The sequence below is a fragment of the Oncorhynchus masou genome, unplaced genomic scaffold (assembly GCF_036934945.1).
Source record: "Oncorhynchus masou masou isolate Uvic2021 unplaced genomic scaffold, UVic_Omas_1.1 unplaced_scaffold_5665, whole genome shotgun sequence".
Lineage (NCBI taxonomy): Eukaryota > Metazoa > Chordata > Actinopteri > Salmoniformes > Salmonidae > Oncorhynchus > Oncorhynchus masou.
This window is the reverse complement of record NW_027012084.1, coordinates 5,001-20,523: the sequence shown is the minus strand read 5'-3', so window position 1 is coordinate 20,523 and position 15,523 is coordinate 5,001. Positions and strand designations below refer to the sequence as shown.

Genomic DNA, 15,523 nt, shown 5'->3' with positions numbered 1-15,523 from the left:
AACGTTAGAATGGATTAAATGAACCATCTGTAACAGACGGCCCTGAATTAACCATCTGTAACAGACGGCCCTGAATGTTAGAATGGATTAAATGAACCATCTGTAACAGACGGCCCTGAATATCAGAATGGGTTAAATGAACCATCTGTAACAGACGGCCCTGAATATCAGAATGGGTTAAATGAACCATCTGTAACAGACGACCCTGAATATCAGAATGGATTAAATGAACCATCTGTAACAGACGACCCTGAATGTTAGAATGGGTTAAATGAACCATCTGTAACAGACGGCCCTGAATGTTAGAATGGATTAAATCAACCATCTGTAACAGACGGCCCTGAACGTTTAGAATGGGTTAAATGAACCATCTGTAACAGACGGTCCTGAACGTTTAGAATGGGTTAAATGAACCATCTGTAACAGACGGTCCTGAATGTTAGAATGGATTAAATGAACCATCTGTAACAGACGGCCCTGAACGTTAGAATGGATTAAATGAACCATCTGTAACAGACGACCCTGAATATCAGAATGGGTTAAATGAACCATCTGTAACAGACGGCCCTGAACGTTTAGAATGGGTTAAATGAACCATCTGTAACAGACGGCCCTGAATGTTAGAATGGATTAAATGAACCATCTGTAACAGACGGTCCTGAACGTTTAGAATGGGTTAAATGAACCATCTGTAACAGACGGTCCTGAATGTTAGAATGGATTAAATGAACCATCTGTAACAGACGGCCCTGAACGTTAGAATGGATTAAATGAACCATCTGTAACAGACGACCCTGAATATCAGAATGGGTTAAATGAACCATCTGTAACAGACGGTCATCAGGGCCTCGTCCACCCTGAAACTGGAGAGATTCCTCAGATTGGCTTCAAAACTCAGTTTGCTATCAAGAACAGTACCAAGATATCTGTACTGATGTCTCCATCAGGACTCTTTGATGTGGCTGGTTTATATCACTGTCTCCACTACCATCAGGGCGGGCGGGCGGGCAGACAGACAGACAGACAGGTATAACAGACAGACAGGTATAACAGACAGACAGACAGACAGACAGACAGACAGACAGACAGACAGACAGACAGACAGGCAGACAGGTATAACAGACAGACAGACAGACAGACAGGTATAACAGACAGACAGACAGATACCTACATATGAACGGGGCGGGGCTGACAGGTGGGACAGACAGACTCGTCTCTGTTGACCTCTAACACCGTGTCCGGAAACCACACGGAACACTTGCATTCTGGGTAACCAACGCAGGACAGGTACTTCCTGTTAGAGAGAGAGGATTGGAAGATATTGAATAGCAGAGAAGCAGACTACGATTGTATACCCTCCAAGACTTTGGGTAAAATATTGTGAAAGTGGTCAAAATGTCAGTTTGGAAAAGTTCAGAGAAAAAGTTGTTGAGGCAGAACAACAGAACAAACCTTCCTTCACAACAACAACAGAACTAACCGTCCTTCACAACAACAGAACTAACCGTTCTTCACAACAACAGAACGAACCTTCCTTCACAACAACAGAACGAACCTTCCTTCACAACAACAGAACTAACCTTCCTTCACAACAACAGAACTAACCTTCCTTCACAACAACAGAACTAACCTTCCTTCACAACAACAGAACTAACCTTCCTTCACAACAACAACAGAACAAACCTTCCTTCACAACAACAGAACAAACCTTCCTTCACAACAACAGAACCAACCTTCCTTCACAACAACAGAACTAACCTTCCTTCACAACAACAGAACAAACCTTCCTTCACAACAACAACAGAACAAACCTTCCTTCACAACAACAGAACAAACCTTCCTTCACAACAACAGAACCAACCTTCCTTCACAACAACAGAACTAACCTTCCTTCACAACAACAAAACAACCTTCCTTCCTTCCTTCACAACAACAGAACTAACCTTCCTTCACAACAACAACAGAACAAACCTTCCTTCACAACAACAGAACAAACCTTCCTTCACAACAACAGAACCAACCTTCCTTCACAACAACAGAACTAACCTTCCTTCACAACAACAGAACAAACCTTCCTTCACAACAACAGAACAAACCTTCCTTCACAACAACAGAACAAACCTTCCTTCACAACAACAAAACAAACTTCTTTCCTTCCTTCACAACAACAACAAAACAAACCTTCCTTCACAACAACAGAACCAACCTTCCTTCACAACAACAGAACGAACCTTCCTTCACAACAACAGAACGAACCTTCCTTCACAACAACAGAACGGACCTTCCTTCACAACAACAAAACAAACCTTCCTTCCTTCACAACAACAAAACAAACCTTCATTCCCAACAGAACCAACCTTCCTTCACAACAACAAAACAAACCTTCCTTCACAACAACAAAACCAACCTTCCTTCACAACAGAACCAACCTTCCTTCACAACAACAAAACAAACCTTCCTTCACAACAACAAAACCAACCTTCCTTCACAACAACAAAACAAACCTTCCTTCCTTCACAACAACAAAACCAACCTTCCTTCACAACAACAAAACAAACCTTCCTTCACAACAACAAAACCAACCTTCCTTCACAACAACAAAACAAACCTTCCTTCCTTCACAACAACAAAACCAACCTTCCTTCACAACAACAAAACCAACCTTACTTCACAACAGAACCAACCTTCCTTCACAACAAAACAAACCTTCCTTCACAACAACAAAACAAACCTTCCTTCACAACAACAAAACAAACCTTCCTTCACAACAACAAAACAAACCTTCATTCCCAACAGAACCAACCTTCCTTCACAACAGAACCAACCTTCCTTCACAACAACAGAACCAACCTTCCTTCACAACAACAGAACCAACCTTCCTTCACAACAGAACCAACCTTCCTTCACAACAGAACCAACCTTCCTTCACAACAGAACCAACCTTCCTTCACAACAACAGAACCAACCTTCCTTCACAACAGAACCAACCTTCCTTCACAACAACAGAACCAACCTTCCTTCACAACAGAACCAACCTTCCTTCACAACAGAACCAACCTTCCTTCACAACAACAGAACCAACCTTCCTTCACAACAGAACCAACCTTCCTTCACAACAGAACCAACCTTCCTTCACAACAACAGAACCAACCTTCCTTCACAACAACAAAACCAACCTTCCTTCACAACAACAAAACCAACCTTCCTTCACAACAACAAAACCAACCTTCCTTCACAACAGAACCAACCTTCCTTCATAAAGTTTGTCTCCCCCAGTCTCCACCCTCCCCAATCTCCCCCGTCCCCCCGTCTCATCCCTCCCCCAGTCTCCACCCTCCCCCAGTCTCCCCGTCTCATCCCTCCCCCCAGTCTCCCCCGTCACATCCCTCCCCCCAATGTCCTCGTCTAATCTGTCCCCCGTCTCATCCCTCCCCCAGTCTCCACCCTCCCCCAATCTCCCCCGTCCCCCTGTCTCATCCCTCCCCCCAGTCGCATCCCTCTCCCCAGTCTCCCCCTTCCCCCCAGTCTCCCCCGTCTCATCCCTTCCCCCAGTATCCCGTCTCATCCCTCCCCCAGTCTCCCCAGTCTCCCCGTCTCATCCCTCCCCCCAGTCTCCACCCTCCCTCAGTCTCCCCCCGTCCCCCCGTCTCGTCCCTCCCCCAGTCTCCACCCCTCCCCCAGTCTCCCGTCTCCACCCCTACCCCAGTCTCCCCCGTCCCCCGTCTCGTCCCTCCCCCAGTCTCCACCCCTCCCCCAGTCTCCCGTCTCCACCCTACCCCAGACTCCCCGTCCCCCCGTCCTCGTCCCTCCCCCCAGTCTCCCCCGTCCCCCAGTCTCCCGTCTCCACCCCTACCCCAGTCTCCCCCGTCCCCCGTCTCGTCCCTCCCCCCAGTCTCCACCCCTCCCCCAGTCTCCCGTCTCCACCCTACCCCAGTCTCCCCGTCCCCCGTCTCGTCCCTCCCCCAGTCTCCACCCTCCCCCAGTCTCCCGTCTCCACCCTACCCCAGTCTCCCCCGTCCCCCGTCTCGTCCCTCCCCCCAGTCTCCACCCTCCCCAGTCTCCCGTCTCCACCCCTACCCCAGTCTCATCCCTCCCCCAGTCTCCCCCGTCTCATCCCTCCCCCCAGTCTCCCCGTCTCATCCCTTCCCCCAGTGTCCTCGTCTAATCTGTCTCCCCCGTCTCACCCCTCCACCCAGTCTCCCCCGTCCCCCCGTCTCCACCCCTACCCCCAGTCTCCCCCGTCCCCCCGTCTCACCCCTCCCCCCAGTCTCCCCCGTCCCCCGTCTCATCCCTTCCCCCAGTGTCCTCGTCCTAATCTGTCTCCCCCGTCTCACCCCCTCCCCCAGTCTCCCCCGTCCCCCGTCTCCACCCTACCCCCAGTCTCCCCCGTCCCCCGTCTCATCCCTCCCCCAGTCTCCCCGTCTCATCCCTCCCCCAGTCTCCCCCGTCTCATCCCTCCCCCCAGTCTCCCCCGTCTCATCCCTCCCCCAGTCTCCCCGTCTCATCCCTCCCCCCAGTCTCCCCCGTCTCATCCCTCCCCCAGTCTCCCCCGTCTCATCCCTCCCCCAGTCTCCCCCGTCCCCCCGTCTCATCCCTTCCCCCAGTGTCCTCGTCTAATCTGTCTCCCCCGTCTCACCCCTCCCCCCAGTCCCCCGTCTCCACCCCTACCCCAGTCTCCCCCGTCCCCCCGTCTCATCCCTTCCCCCAGTGTCCTCGTCTAATCTGTCTCCCCCGTCTCATCCCTCCCCCCAGTCTCCCTCGTCCCCCCGTCTCCACCCCTACCCCAGTCTCCCCCGTCCCCCGTCGCCAATCTCCCCCGTCTCATCCCTCCCCCAGTCTCCACCCTCCCCCAATCTCATCCCTCCCCCCAGTCTCCCCGTCCCCCCGTCTCATCCCTCCCCCCAGTCTCCCCCCGTCCCCCGTCTCATCCCTCCCCCAGTCTCCCCCGTCTCATCCCTCCCCCAGTCTCCCCCGTCCCCCGTCTCATCCCTCCCCCAGTCTCCCCCGTCCCCCCGTCTCATCCCTCCCCCAGTCTCCCCCGTCCCCCCGTCTCATCCCTCCCCCAGTCTCCCCCGTCTCATCCCTCCCCCAGTCTCCCCAGTCCCCCGTCTCATCCCTTCCCCCAGTGTCCCCAGTCTCCCCCGTCTCATCCCTCCCCCAGTCTCCCCAGTCCCCCCGTCTCATCCCTCCCCCAGTCTCCCCCGTCCCCCGTCTCATCCCCTCCCCCAGTCTCCCCAGTCCCCCCGTCTCATCCCTCCCCCAGTCTCCCCGTCTCATCCCTCCCCCAGTCTCCCCAGTCCCCCCGTCTCATCCCTCCCCCAGTCTCCCCAGTCCCCCCGTCTCATCCCTCCCCCAGTCTCCCCAGTCCCCCCGTCTCATCCCTCCCCCAGTCTCCACCCTCCCCCAATCTCCCCCGTCTCATCCCCACTCCCCCAGTCTCCACCCTCCCCCCGTCTCATCCCTCCCCTAGTCTCCCCCCGTCATCCCTCCCCCCAGTCTCCCCAGTCCCCCCGTCTCATCCTCCCCCCCCAGTCTCCCACCCCCTCCCCCAATCTCCCCGTCTCATCCCCTCCCCCAGTCTCCCCCGTCCCCCCGTCTCATCCCTTCCCCCCAGTGTCCTCATCTAATCTGTCTCCCCCGTCTCATCCCTCCCCCCAGTCTCCCCCGTCCCCCCGTCTCATCCCTCCCCCCAGTGTCCTCGTCTAATCTGTCTCCCCCGTCTCACCCGTTCCCCTCCTTCCTCCTCCAGCACCATGTCCCGCCCACACTGAGGACATTTCCTGACTTCAGGAGGGCATTTCCATATCCTGCTGCTCTGATTCGCTGAACTCCTGGGCAGCCCGAATAGATGAACAGAGCCTCATCCAGCCCTGAGAGACGACAGAAAGCTGACACATTACAACTGCTGTGTGTCTGTGTGTATATTCACTGTGTGTGTGTGTGTGTGTGTGTGTGTGTGTGTGTGTGTGTGTGTGTGTGTGTGTGTGTGTGTGTGTGTGTGTGTGCTTCACCTCTTGGCTTTCTTAACAGACTCTACGAAGACCGTCTTGTATTTGTGAATGTGATGTCTCAACACGCTCTGTTTGTCCTTCCTCCCCTCCGATACCAGCTTCAGGTCCGCCTCCAGCTCCGCCCGCAGGTGTGGCTTAGACATCTCATACCCCATGGAGTTATAACCTACAGACACACATTCACATCGGAGTCATTTAGCAGACTCTCTGATCCAGAGCCACTACATTAGGGAGTCATTTAGGAGACTCTCTGATCCAGAGCCACTACAGTAGTGAGTCATTTAGCAGACTCTCTGATCCAGAGCCACTACAGTAGTGAGTCATGTAGCAGTAGTGAGTCATTTAGCAGACTCACTGATCCAGAGCCACAACAGTAGTGAGTCATTTAGCAGACTCTCTGATCCAGAGCCACTGCAGTAGTGAGTCATTTAGAAGACTCTCTGATCCAGAGCCACTACAGTAGGGAGTCATTTAGCAGTCTCTCTGATCCAGAGCCACTACATTAGGGAGTCATGTAGCAGTAGTGAGTCATTTAGCAGACTCTCTGATCCAGAGCCACTTACAGTAGTGAGTCATTTAGCAGACTCTCTGATCCAGAGCCACTACAGTAGTGAGTCATTTAGCAGACTCTCTGATCCAGAGCCACTACATTAGGGAGTCATTTAGCAGACTCTCTGATCCAGAGCCACTACATTAGGGAGTCATTTAGCAGACTCTCTGATCCAGAACCACTACAGTCCCTTCCCCCCGCACCTACCCTCCACCAGTCCCCCATACCTACCCTCCACCAGTCCCTTCCCCCCCATATCTACCCTCCACCAGTCCCCCGTACCTACCCTCCACAGTCCCTTCCCCCGTACCTACCCTCCACCAGTCCCCCGTACCTACCCTCCACAGTCCCTTCCCCCCGTACCTACCCTCCACCCAGTCCCCCATACCTACCCTCCACCAGTCCCTTCCCCCACGTACCTACCCTCCACCAGTCCCTTCCCCCGTATCTACCCTCCACCAGTCCCACGTACCTACCCTCCACCAGTCCCTTCCCCCGTACCTACCCTCCACCAGTCCCTTCCCCCATACCTACCCTCCATCAGTCCCCCGTACCTACCCTCCACCAGTCCCTTCCCCCCGTACCTACCCTCCACCAGTCCCTTCCCCATACCTACCCTCCATCAGTCCCCCGTACCTACCCTCCACCAGTCCCCCATACCTACCCTCCACAGTCCCTTCCCCCGTACCTACCCTCCACCAGTCCCTTCCCCCGTATCTACCCTCCACCAGTCCCACGTACCTACCCTCCACCAGTCCCTTCCCCCGCACCTATCCTCCACCAGTCCCCCGTACCTACCCTCCACCAGTCCCCGTACCTACCCTCCACCAGTCCCCCGTACCCTACCCTCCACCAGTCCCTTCCCCCCGTATCTACCCTCCACCAGTCCCCCGTACCTACCCTCCACCCCAGTCCCTTCCCCCGTATCTACCCTCCACCAGTCCCCCGTACCTACCCCTCCACCAGTCCCTTCCCCCCCCGTACCTACCCTCCACCAGTCCCTTTCCCCCATACCTACCCTCCACCAGTCCCACGTACCTACCCTCCACCAGTCCCTTCCCCCCATACCTACCCTCCACCAGTCCCTTCCCCCCCATACCTACCTTCCACCAGTCCCTTCCCCCCGTACCTACCCTCCACCAGTCCCTTCCCCCCATACCTACCCTCCACCAGTCCCTTCCCCCATACCTACCCTCCACCAGTCCCCTTCCCCCCGTACCTACCCTCCACCAGTCCCTTCCCCCCATACCTACCCTCCACCAGTCCCTTCCCCCCATACCTACCCTCCACCAGTCCCTTCCCCCATACCTACCCTCCACCAGTCCCTCCCCCCATACCTACCCTCCACCAGTCCCTCCCCCCCCGTACCTACCCTCCACCTGTCCGTTCCCCCGTACCTACCCTCCACCTCCCCATCACCCCCACGTGCCTACCCTCCACCAGTGCCTTCCCCCCCGTACCTACCCTCCACCTGTCCGTTCCCCGTACCTACCCTCCACCAGTCCCTTCCCCCGTACCTACCTTCCACCTGTCCGTTCCCCGTACCTACCCTCCACCAGTCCCTTCCCCCATACCTACCCTCCCTCCCCCCACCCCCCCGTACCTACCCTCCACCTCCCCATCCCCCGTACCTACCCTCCACCAGTCTGTTCCCCCCGTGCCTACCCTCCACCAGTGCCTTCCCCCCGTACCTACCCTCCACCTCCCCATCCCCCCCCCTACCCTCCACCTCCCCCATCCCCCCATTACCCTACCCTCCACCTCCCCATCCCCCCCTTACCCTACCCTCCACCAGTCCCTTCCCCCGTACCTACCCTCCACCAGTCCCTCCCCCCATACCTACCCTCCAGTAGTCCCTTCCCCCTGTACCTACTCTCCACCCCCACCCCCTTCCCCCCGCACGTACCCTCCACACCCACCCCCTTCACCCCGGTACTTACCCTCCACCAGTCCCCCTACCCCCCTTACCCCCCAGGACCTCACCCTCTACCCCCCTTACCCCCAGGACCTACCCTCTACCCCCTTCCCCCCAGTACCTACCCTCTACCCCCTTACCCCCAGTACCTACCCTCTACCCCCTTCCCCCAGTACCTACCCTCTACCCCCTTACCTACCCTCCACCAGTCCCCCTACCCCCCTTCCCCCAGTACCTACCCTCTACCCCCTTACCCCCAGGACCTAACCCTCTGCCCCCCTTCCCCCCAGTACCTACCCTCCACCAGTCCCCCCCCTACCCCCCCCCTTACCCCCAGGACCTACCCTCTACCCCCTTCCCCCAGTACCTACCCTCTACCCCCCTTACCCCCAGGACCTACCCTCTACCCCCTTCCCCCCAGTACCTACCCTCCACCAGTCCCCCCTACCCCCCTTACCCCCAGGACCTACCCCTCTACCCCCTTCCCCAGTACCTACCCTCTACCCCCCCTTACCCCCAGGACCTACCCTCTACCCCCCTTACCCCCAGTACCTACCCTCTACCCCCTTACCCCCAGGACCTACCCTCTACCCCCCTTACCCCCAGTACCTACCCTCCACCAGTCCCATCCCAAGTTCTCCTGGTAGAAACCTCTGATCAGCTGTCAGTCCCACGTACATACGGCTCTTTATCGTCTCAATGTGATCTGCATGGGTGGCATCCGTACCTGTTAAAACACACTGCAGTTAACCACTAACAAACACACTGCAGTTAACCACTAACAAATACACTGCAATTAACCACTAACAAAACACACTGCAGTTAACCACTAACACACTGCAGTTAACCACTAACTAACACACTGCAGTTAACCACTAACAAACACACTGCAGTTAACCACTAACAAACACACTGCAGTTAACCACTAACACACTGCAGTTAACCACTAACAAAACACACTGCAGTTAACCACTAACAAACACACTGCAGTTAACCACTAACACACTGCAGTTAACCACTAACAAAACACACTGCAGTTAACCACTAACAAACACACTGCAGTTAACCACTAACACACTGCAGTTAACCACTAACACACTGCAGTTAACAACTAACACACTGCAGTTAACCACTAACAAACACACTGCAGTTAACCACTAACAAAAAACACTGCAAACACTAACAAAACACACTGCAGTTAACCACTAACACACTGCAGTTAACCACTAACAAAACACACTGCAGTTAACCACTAACAAACACACTGCAGTTAACCACTAACAAAACACACTGCAGTTAACCACTAACAAACACACTGCAGTTAACCACTAACACACTGCAGTTAACCACTAACAAAACACACTGCAGTTAACCACTAACAAACACACTGCAGTTAACCACTAACAAACACACTGCAGTTAACCACTAACACACTGCAGTTAACCACTAACAAAACACACTGCAGTGAACCACTAACAAACACACTGCAGTTAACCACTAACACACTGCAGTTAACCACTAACACACTGCAGTTAACCACTAACAAAACACACTGCAGTTAACCACTAACACACTGCAGTTAACCACTAACAAACACACTGCAGTTAACCTGATATTCAGCTGTGTGTGTGTGTGTGTGTGTGTGTGTGTGTGTGTGTGTGTGTGTGTGTGTGTGTGTGTGTGTGTACCGATGCCGTGTTTCTCCATCAGTGATATGAGGTCTGCCTCCGTGAGGAGTTGAGGAGGAGAGGTCTGGCCATCCAGCATCTCTATCGCTGACGGCTGGAACTGGCTACCCTGCTCATACACTGGGATCACCTGCAACACACACCCCCACACACACACACACACACACACACACACACACACACACACACACACACACACACAGTCAGATTAACAAACAAACATTATGTGGAGTCCCCCAGTGTCTCACAACGGGACCCTCATATATTCAACATGACAAAGACCCCCCCCAGGGGTTCATAACGGGACCCTCATATATTCAACATGATAAAGACCCCCCCAGGGGTTCATAATGGGACCCTCATATATTCAACATGATAAAGACCCCCCCAGAGGTTCATAACGGGACCCTCATATATTCAACATGATAAAGACCCCCAGGGGTTCATAATGGACCCTCATATATTCAACATGATAAAGACCCCCCAGGGGTTCATAATGGGACCCTCATATATTCAACATGATAAAGACCCCCAGAGGTTCATAAACGGGACCCTCATATATTCAACATGATAAAGACCCCCCAGGGGTTCATAACGGGACCCTCATATATTCAACATGATAAAGACCTCCCCCAGGGGTTCATAACGGGACCCTCATATATTCAACATGATAAAGACCTCCCCCAGGGGTTCATAACGGGACCCTCACATATTCAACATGATAAAGACCTCCCCCAGGGGTTCATAACGGGACCCTCATATATTCAACATGATAAAGACCCCCCCAGGGGTTTATAACGGGACCCTCATATATTCAACATGATAAAGACCCCCAGGGGTTCATAATGGGACCCTCATATATTCAACATGATAAAGACCCCCCCAGGGGTTCATAACGGGACCCTCATATATTCAACATGATAAAGACCCCCAGGGGTCCATACTTGAGACCCTCATATATTCAACATGATAAAGACCCCCCCCCCAGGGTTCATAACGGGACCCTCATATATTCAACATGACAAAGACCCCCCCCGGGGGTTCATAACGGGACCCTCATATATTCAACATGATAAAGACCCCCCAGGGGTTCATAACGGGACCCTCATATATTCAACATGATAAAGACCCCCCCAGGGGTTCATAACGGACCCTCATATATTCAACATGATAAAGACCCCCCAGGGGGTTCATAGCGGACCCTCATATATTCAACATGATAAAGACCCCCCCCAGGGGTTCATAACGGGACCCTCATATATTCAACATGATAAAGACCCCCAGGGGTTCATAACGGGACCCTCATATATTCAACATGATAAAGACCCCCCCCCCCAGGGGTTCATAACGGACCCTCATATATTCAACATGATAAAGACCCCCCCAGGGGTTCATAAAGGGACCCTCATATATTCAACATGATAAAGACCCCCCCCCCCCCAGGGGTTCATAATGGGACCCTCATATACTTAACAAGATAAAGACCCCCCCCAGGGGTTCCTAAAGGGATCCTCGTGGTAAATGACCCCCCCGGGGGTTCCTAAAGGGATCCTCATGGTAAATGACCCCCCCGGGGGTTCCTAAAGGGTTCCTCGTGGTAAATGACCCCCCCGGGGGTTCCTAAAGGGATCCGTGTTAAATGACCCCCCCACCTTCGTGCTCCAGCGGTCGTAGGGGTACACGTCCAGGTAGTTCCTCCTGATGATCATGAGGCCGTTGGCGGAGAACCTCTCGTGAGCCATTTCCACCTCGACCACCGTTTCCTGCCCCACAGCATCAAGGGATACGCACGCCAGGAAGTGACGCACAATGAACTCATACACACGCTGCTCGTTGCCCTGGAAACAGAAAACACCTTTCAGATCTCGTCACCCCCGTTTAACAGATCTCGCCAGGATAGTCGACTCAGGAACACGGTTGGTGTACTTGGTGTCAGCAGTTTACATACACTGAGGTTGGAGTCACTAGTATATTATATAGACCTCGACCGTGTCCCGATGTCTCCATGTCCCTAGATACAGCTGACTCAGGAACACGGTTGGTGTACTTGGTGTCAGCAGTTTACATACACTGAGGTTGGAGTCACTAGTATATTATATATTATATATATTATATAGACCTCGACCGTGTCCCGATGTCTCCATGTCCCTAGATACTGTTGGTGTCAGCAGTTTACATACACTGAGGTTGGAGTCACTAGTATATTATATAGACCTCGACCGTGTCCCGATGTCTCCATGTCCCTAGATACTGTTGGTGTCAGCAGTTTACATACACTGAGGTTGGAGTCACTAGTATATTATATAGACCTCGACCGTGTCCCGATGTCTCCATGTCCCTAGATACTGTTGAAGTCAGTAGTTTACATACACTGAGGTTAAGTCACTAGTATATTATATATTATATAGACCTCGACCGTGTCCCGATGTCTCCATGTCCCTAGATACAGTTGAAGTCAGAAGTTTACATACACTGAGGTTGGAGTCACTAGTATATTATATATTATATATATTATATAGACCTCGATAATATTATATATTTGTCTCCATGTCCGTAGATACAGTTAAGTCAGTAGTTTACATACACTGAGGTTGGAGTCACTAGTATATTATATAGACCTCGACCGTGTCCCGATGTCTCCATGTCCCTAGATACTGTTGGTTCAGCAGTTTACATACACTGAGGTTGGAGTCACTAGTATATTATATAGACCTCGACCGTGTCCCGATGTCTCCATGTCCCTAGATACATTATCAGGAACAATTGGTGTACTTGGTGTCAGCAGTTTACATATACTGATATATGGAGTCACTAGTATATTATATATTATATATATTATATAGACCTACCGTGTCCCGATATATATCCATGTCCCTAGATACTGTTGGTGTCAGCAGTTTACATACACTGAGGTTATAGTCACTAGTATATTATATAGACCTATATATATTATGTCTCCATGTCCCTATTATATAATAATTATATAGTCAGTATTTATATACACTGAGGTTGGAGTCACTATATATTATATATTATATATATTATATAGACCTCGATATATATCCCGATGTATCCATGTCCCTAGATATGTATGGTGTCAGCAGTTTATATATATATATATTGGAGTCACTAGTATATTATATAGACCTCGATTATATGTCTCCATGTCCCTAGATACAGTTGAAGTCAGTAGTTTACATACACTGAGGTTGGAGTCACTAGTATATTATATAGACCTCGACCGTGTATATATTATATATCCATGTCCCTAGATACAGTTGAAGTCAGTAGTTTATATACACTATATTGATATCACTAGTATATTATATAGACCTCGATATGTCCCGATGTCTCCATGTCCCTAGATACAGTTGGTATCATATAGTTTACATACACTGAGGTTGGAGTCACTAGTATATTATATATTATATATATATTATATATCCCGATGTCTCCATGTCCCTAGATACAGTTGAAGTCAGAAGTTTACATACACTGAGGTTGGAGTCACTAGTATATTATATATTATATATATTATATAGACCTCGACCGTGTCCCGATGTCTCCATGTCCGTAGATACAGTTGAAGTATTATATAGTTTATATACATGAGGTTATTCACTATATATATTATATATACCTATATATATGTCCCGATGTATCCATGTCCCTAGATACTGTTGGTGTATATATATTTACATACACTGAGGTTGGAGTCACTATATATTATATAGACCTATACCGTGTCCCGATATCTCATGTCCCTAGATACAGTTGATATCAGAAGTTTATATACACTGAGGTTATTCACTAGTATATTATATATTATATATATTATATATATATAGACCTATTTATATATGTCTATGTCTCCATGTCCCTAGATACAGTTGATATCAGAATTTACATACACTATATATATATATATACTATATATATATTATATATTATATATATATATATATTTATATATATATATCTCCATATCCCTATATACTATTGATATCATATATATTACATATATATATATTGGATATAGTATATTATATATTATATATATTATATATATGTCCCGATGTATATCCATGTCCGTAGATACTGTTATATATGTATTAGTTTATATACACTGATATTATAGTCACTATATATTATATAGACCTATATATCCCGATATCTATATGTCCCTATATACTATTGAAGTCGGTATATTATATATATATATAGTCACTAGTATATTATATATACCTCGACCGTGTCCCGATGTCTCCATGTCCCTAGATACTGTTGAAGTCAGTAGTTTATATACACTGAGGTTAAGTCACTAGTATATTATATAGACCTATATGTCCCGATGTCTCCATGTCCCTAGATACAGTTGATGTCATAAGTTTACATACACTGAGGTTATAGTCACTAGTATATTATATATTATATATATTATATAGACCTATATATGTCCCGATGTCTCCATGTCCCTAGATACTGTTGAAGTCAGAAGTTTACATACACTATAGGTTGGAGTACTAGTATATTATATATTATATATATTATATATACCTATACCGTGTCTCCATGTCCCTAGATATATTGAATCATATAGTTTACATATACTGATTTATAGTCACTATATATTATATATTATATATATTATATATATTATGACCGTATATGTCTCCATGTCCCTAGATATATTGATATAAGTATATATATACATATAGGTTGGAGTCACTATATATATTATATAGACCTCGACCGTGTATTTATGTATATATGTCCCTAGATACTATTAAGTCAGTAGTTTACATACACTGAGGTTGGAGTCACTATTATATTATGTATATTATATAGATATCGATATTATCCCGATGTCTCCATGTCCCTAGATATATATATGAAGTCAGAAGTTTATATACACTGATTGGAGTCACTAGTATATTATATATATTCGACCGTGTCCCGATGTCTCCATGTCCCTAGATACTGTTGAAGTCAGTAGTTTACATATACTAGGTTGGATCATATATATTATATATATTATATATACCTATATATATGTATTTATGTCTCCATGTCCCTAGATACTATATATAAGTCAGTAGTTTATATACACTATATATAGTCACTAGTATATATATATATTATATATATTATATAGACCTATATATTATCCCGATGTCTCCATGTCCCTAGATACTGTTGAAGTCAGTAGTTTACATACACTGATATTGGAGTCACTAGTATATTATATAGACCTCGACCGTGTCCCGATGTCTCCATGTCCCTAGATACAGTTGATGTCAGAAGTTTACATACACTGATATAGTACTAGTATATTATATATTATATATATTATATAGAT

The 15,523-nt window shown here is 49.2% G+C and overlaps 1 protein-coding gene across 1 annotated transcript in view; it reads right to left on the bottom strand.

The window, feature by feature from the left end:
• Nucleotides 1-6,007: 6,007 nt before the first annotated feature.
• Nucleotides 6,008-15,523, bottom strand: part of LOC135536182 (DNA topoisomerase 3-alpha-like) — a 14,427-nt gene continuing 4,911 nt past the window's right edge. Inside the window, exons 2-5 of the mRNA XM_064962561.1 lie at nucleotides 11,817-12,002; nucleotides 10,165-10,294; nucleotides 9,090-9,203; nucleotides 6,008-6,177 (exon numbers count right to left, since the gene is read on the bottom strand). Coding sequence (XP_064818633.1) covers nucleotides 6,008-6,177; nucleotides 9,090-9,203; nucleotides 10,165-10,294; nucleotides 11,817-11,906 — 504 coding nt within the window. The 5' untranslated portion in view covers nucleotides 11,907-12,002. The remainder of the gene's footprint in view (nucleotides 6,178-9,089; nucleotides 9,204-10,164; nucleotides 10,295-11,816; nucleotides 12,003-15,523) is intronic.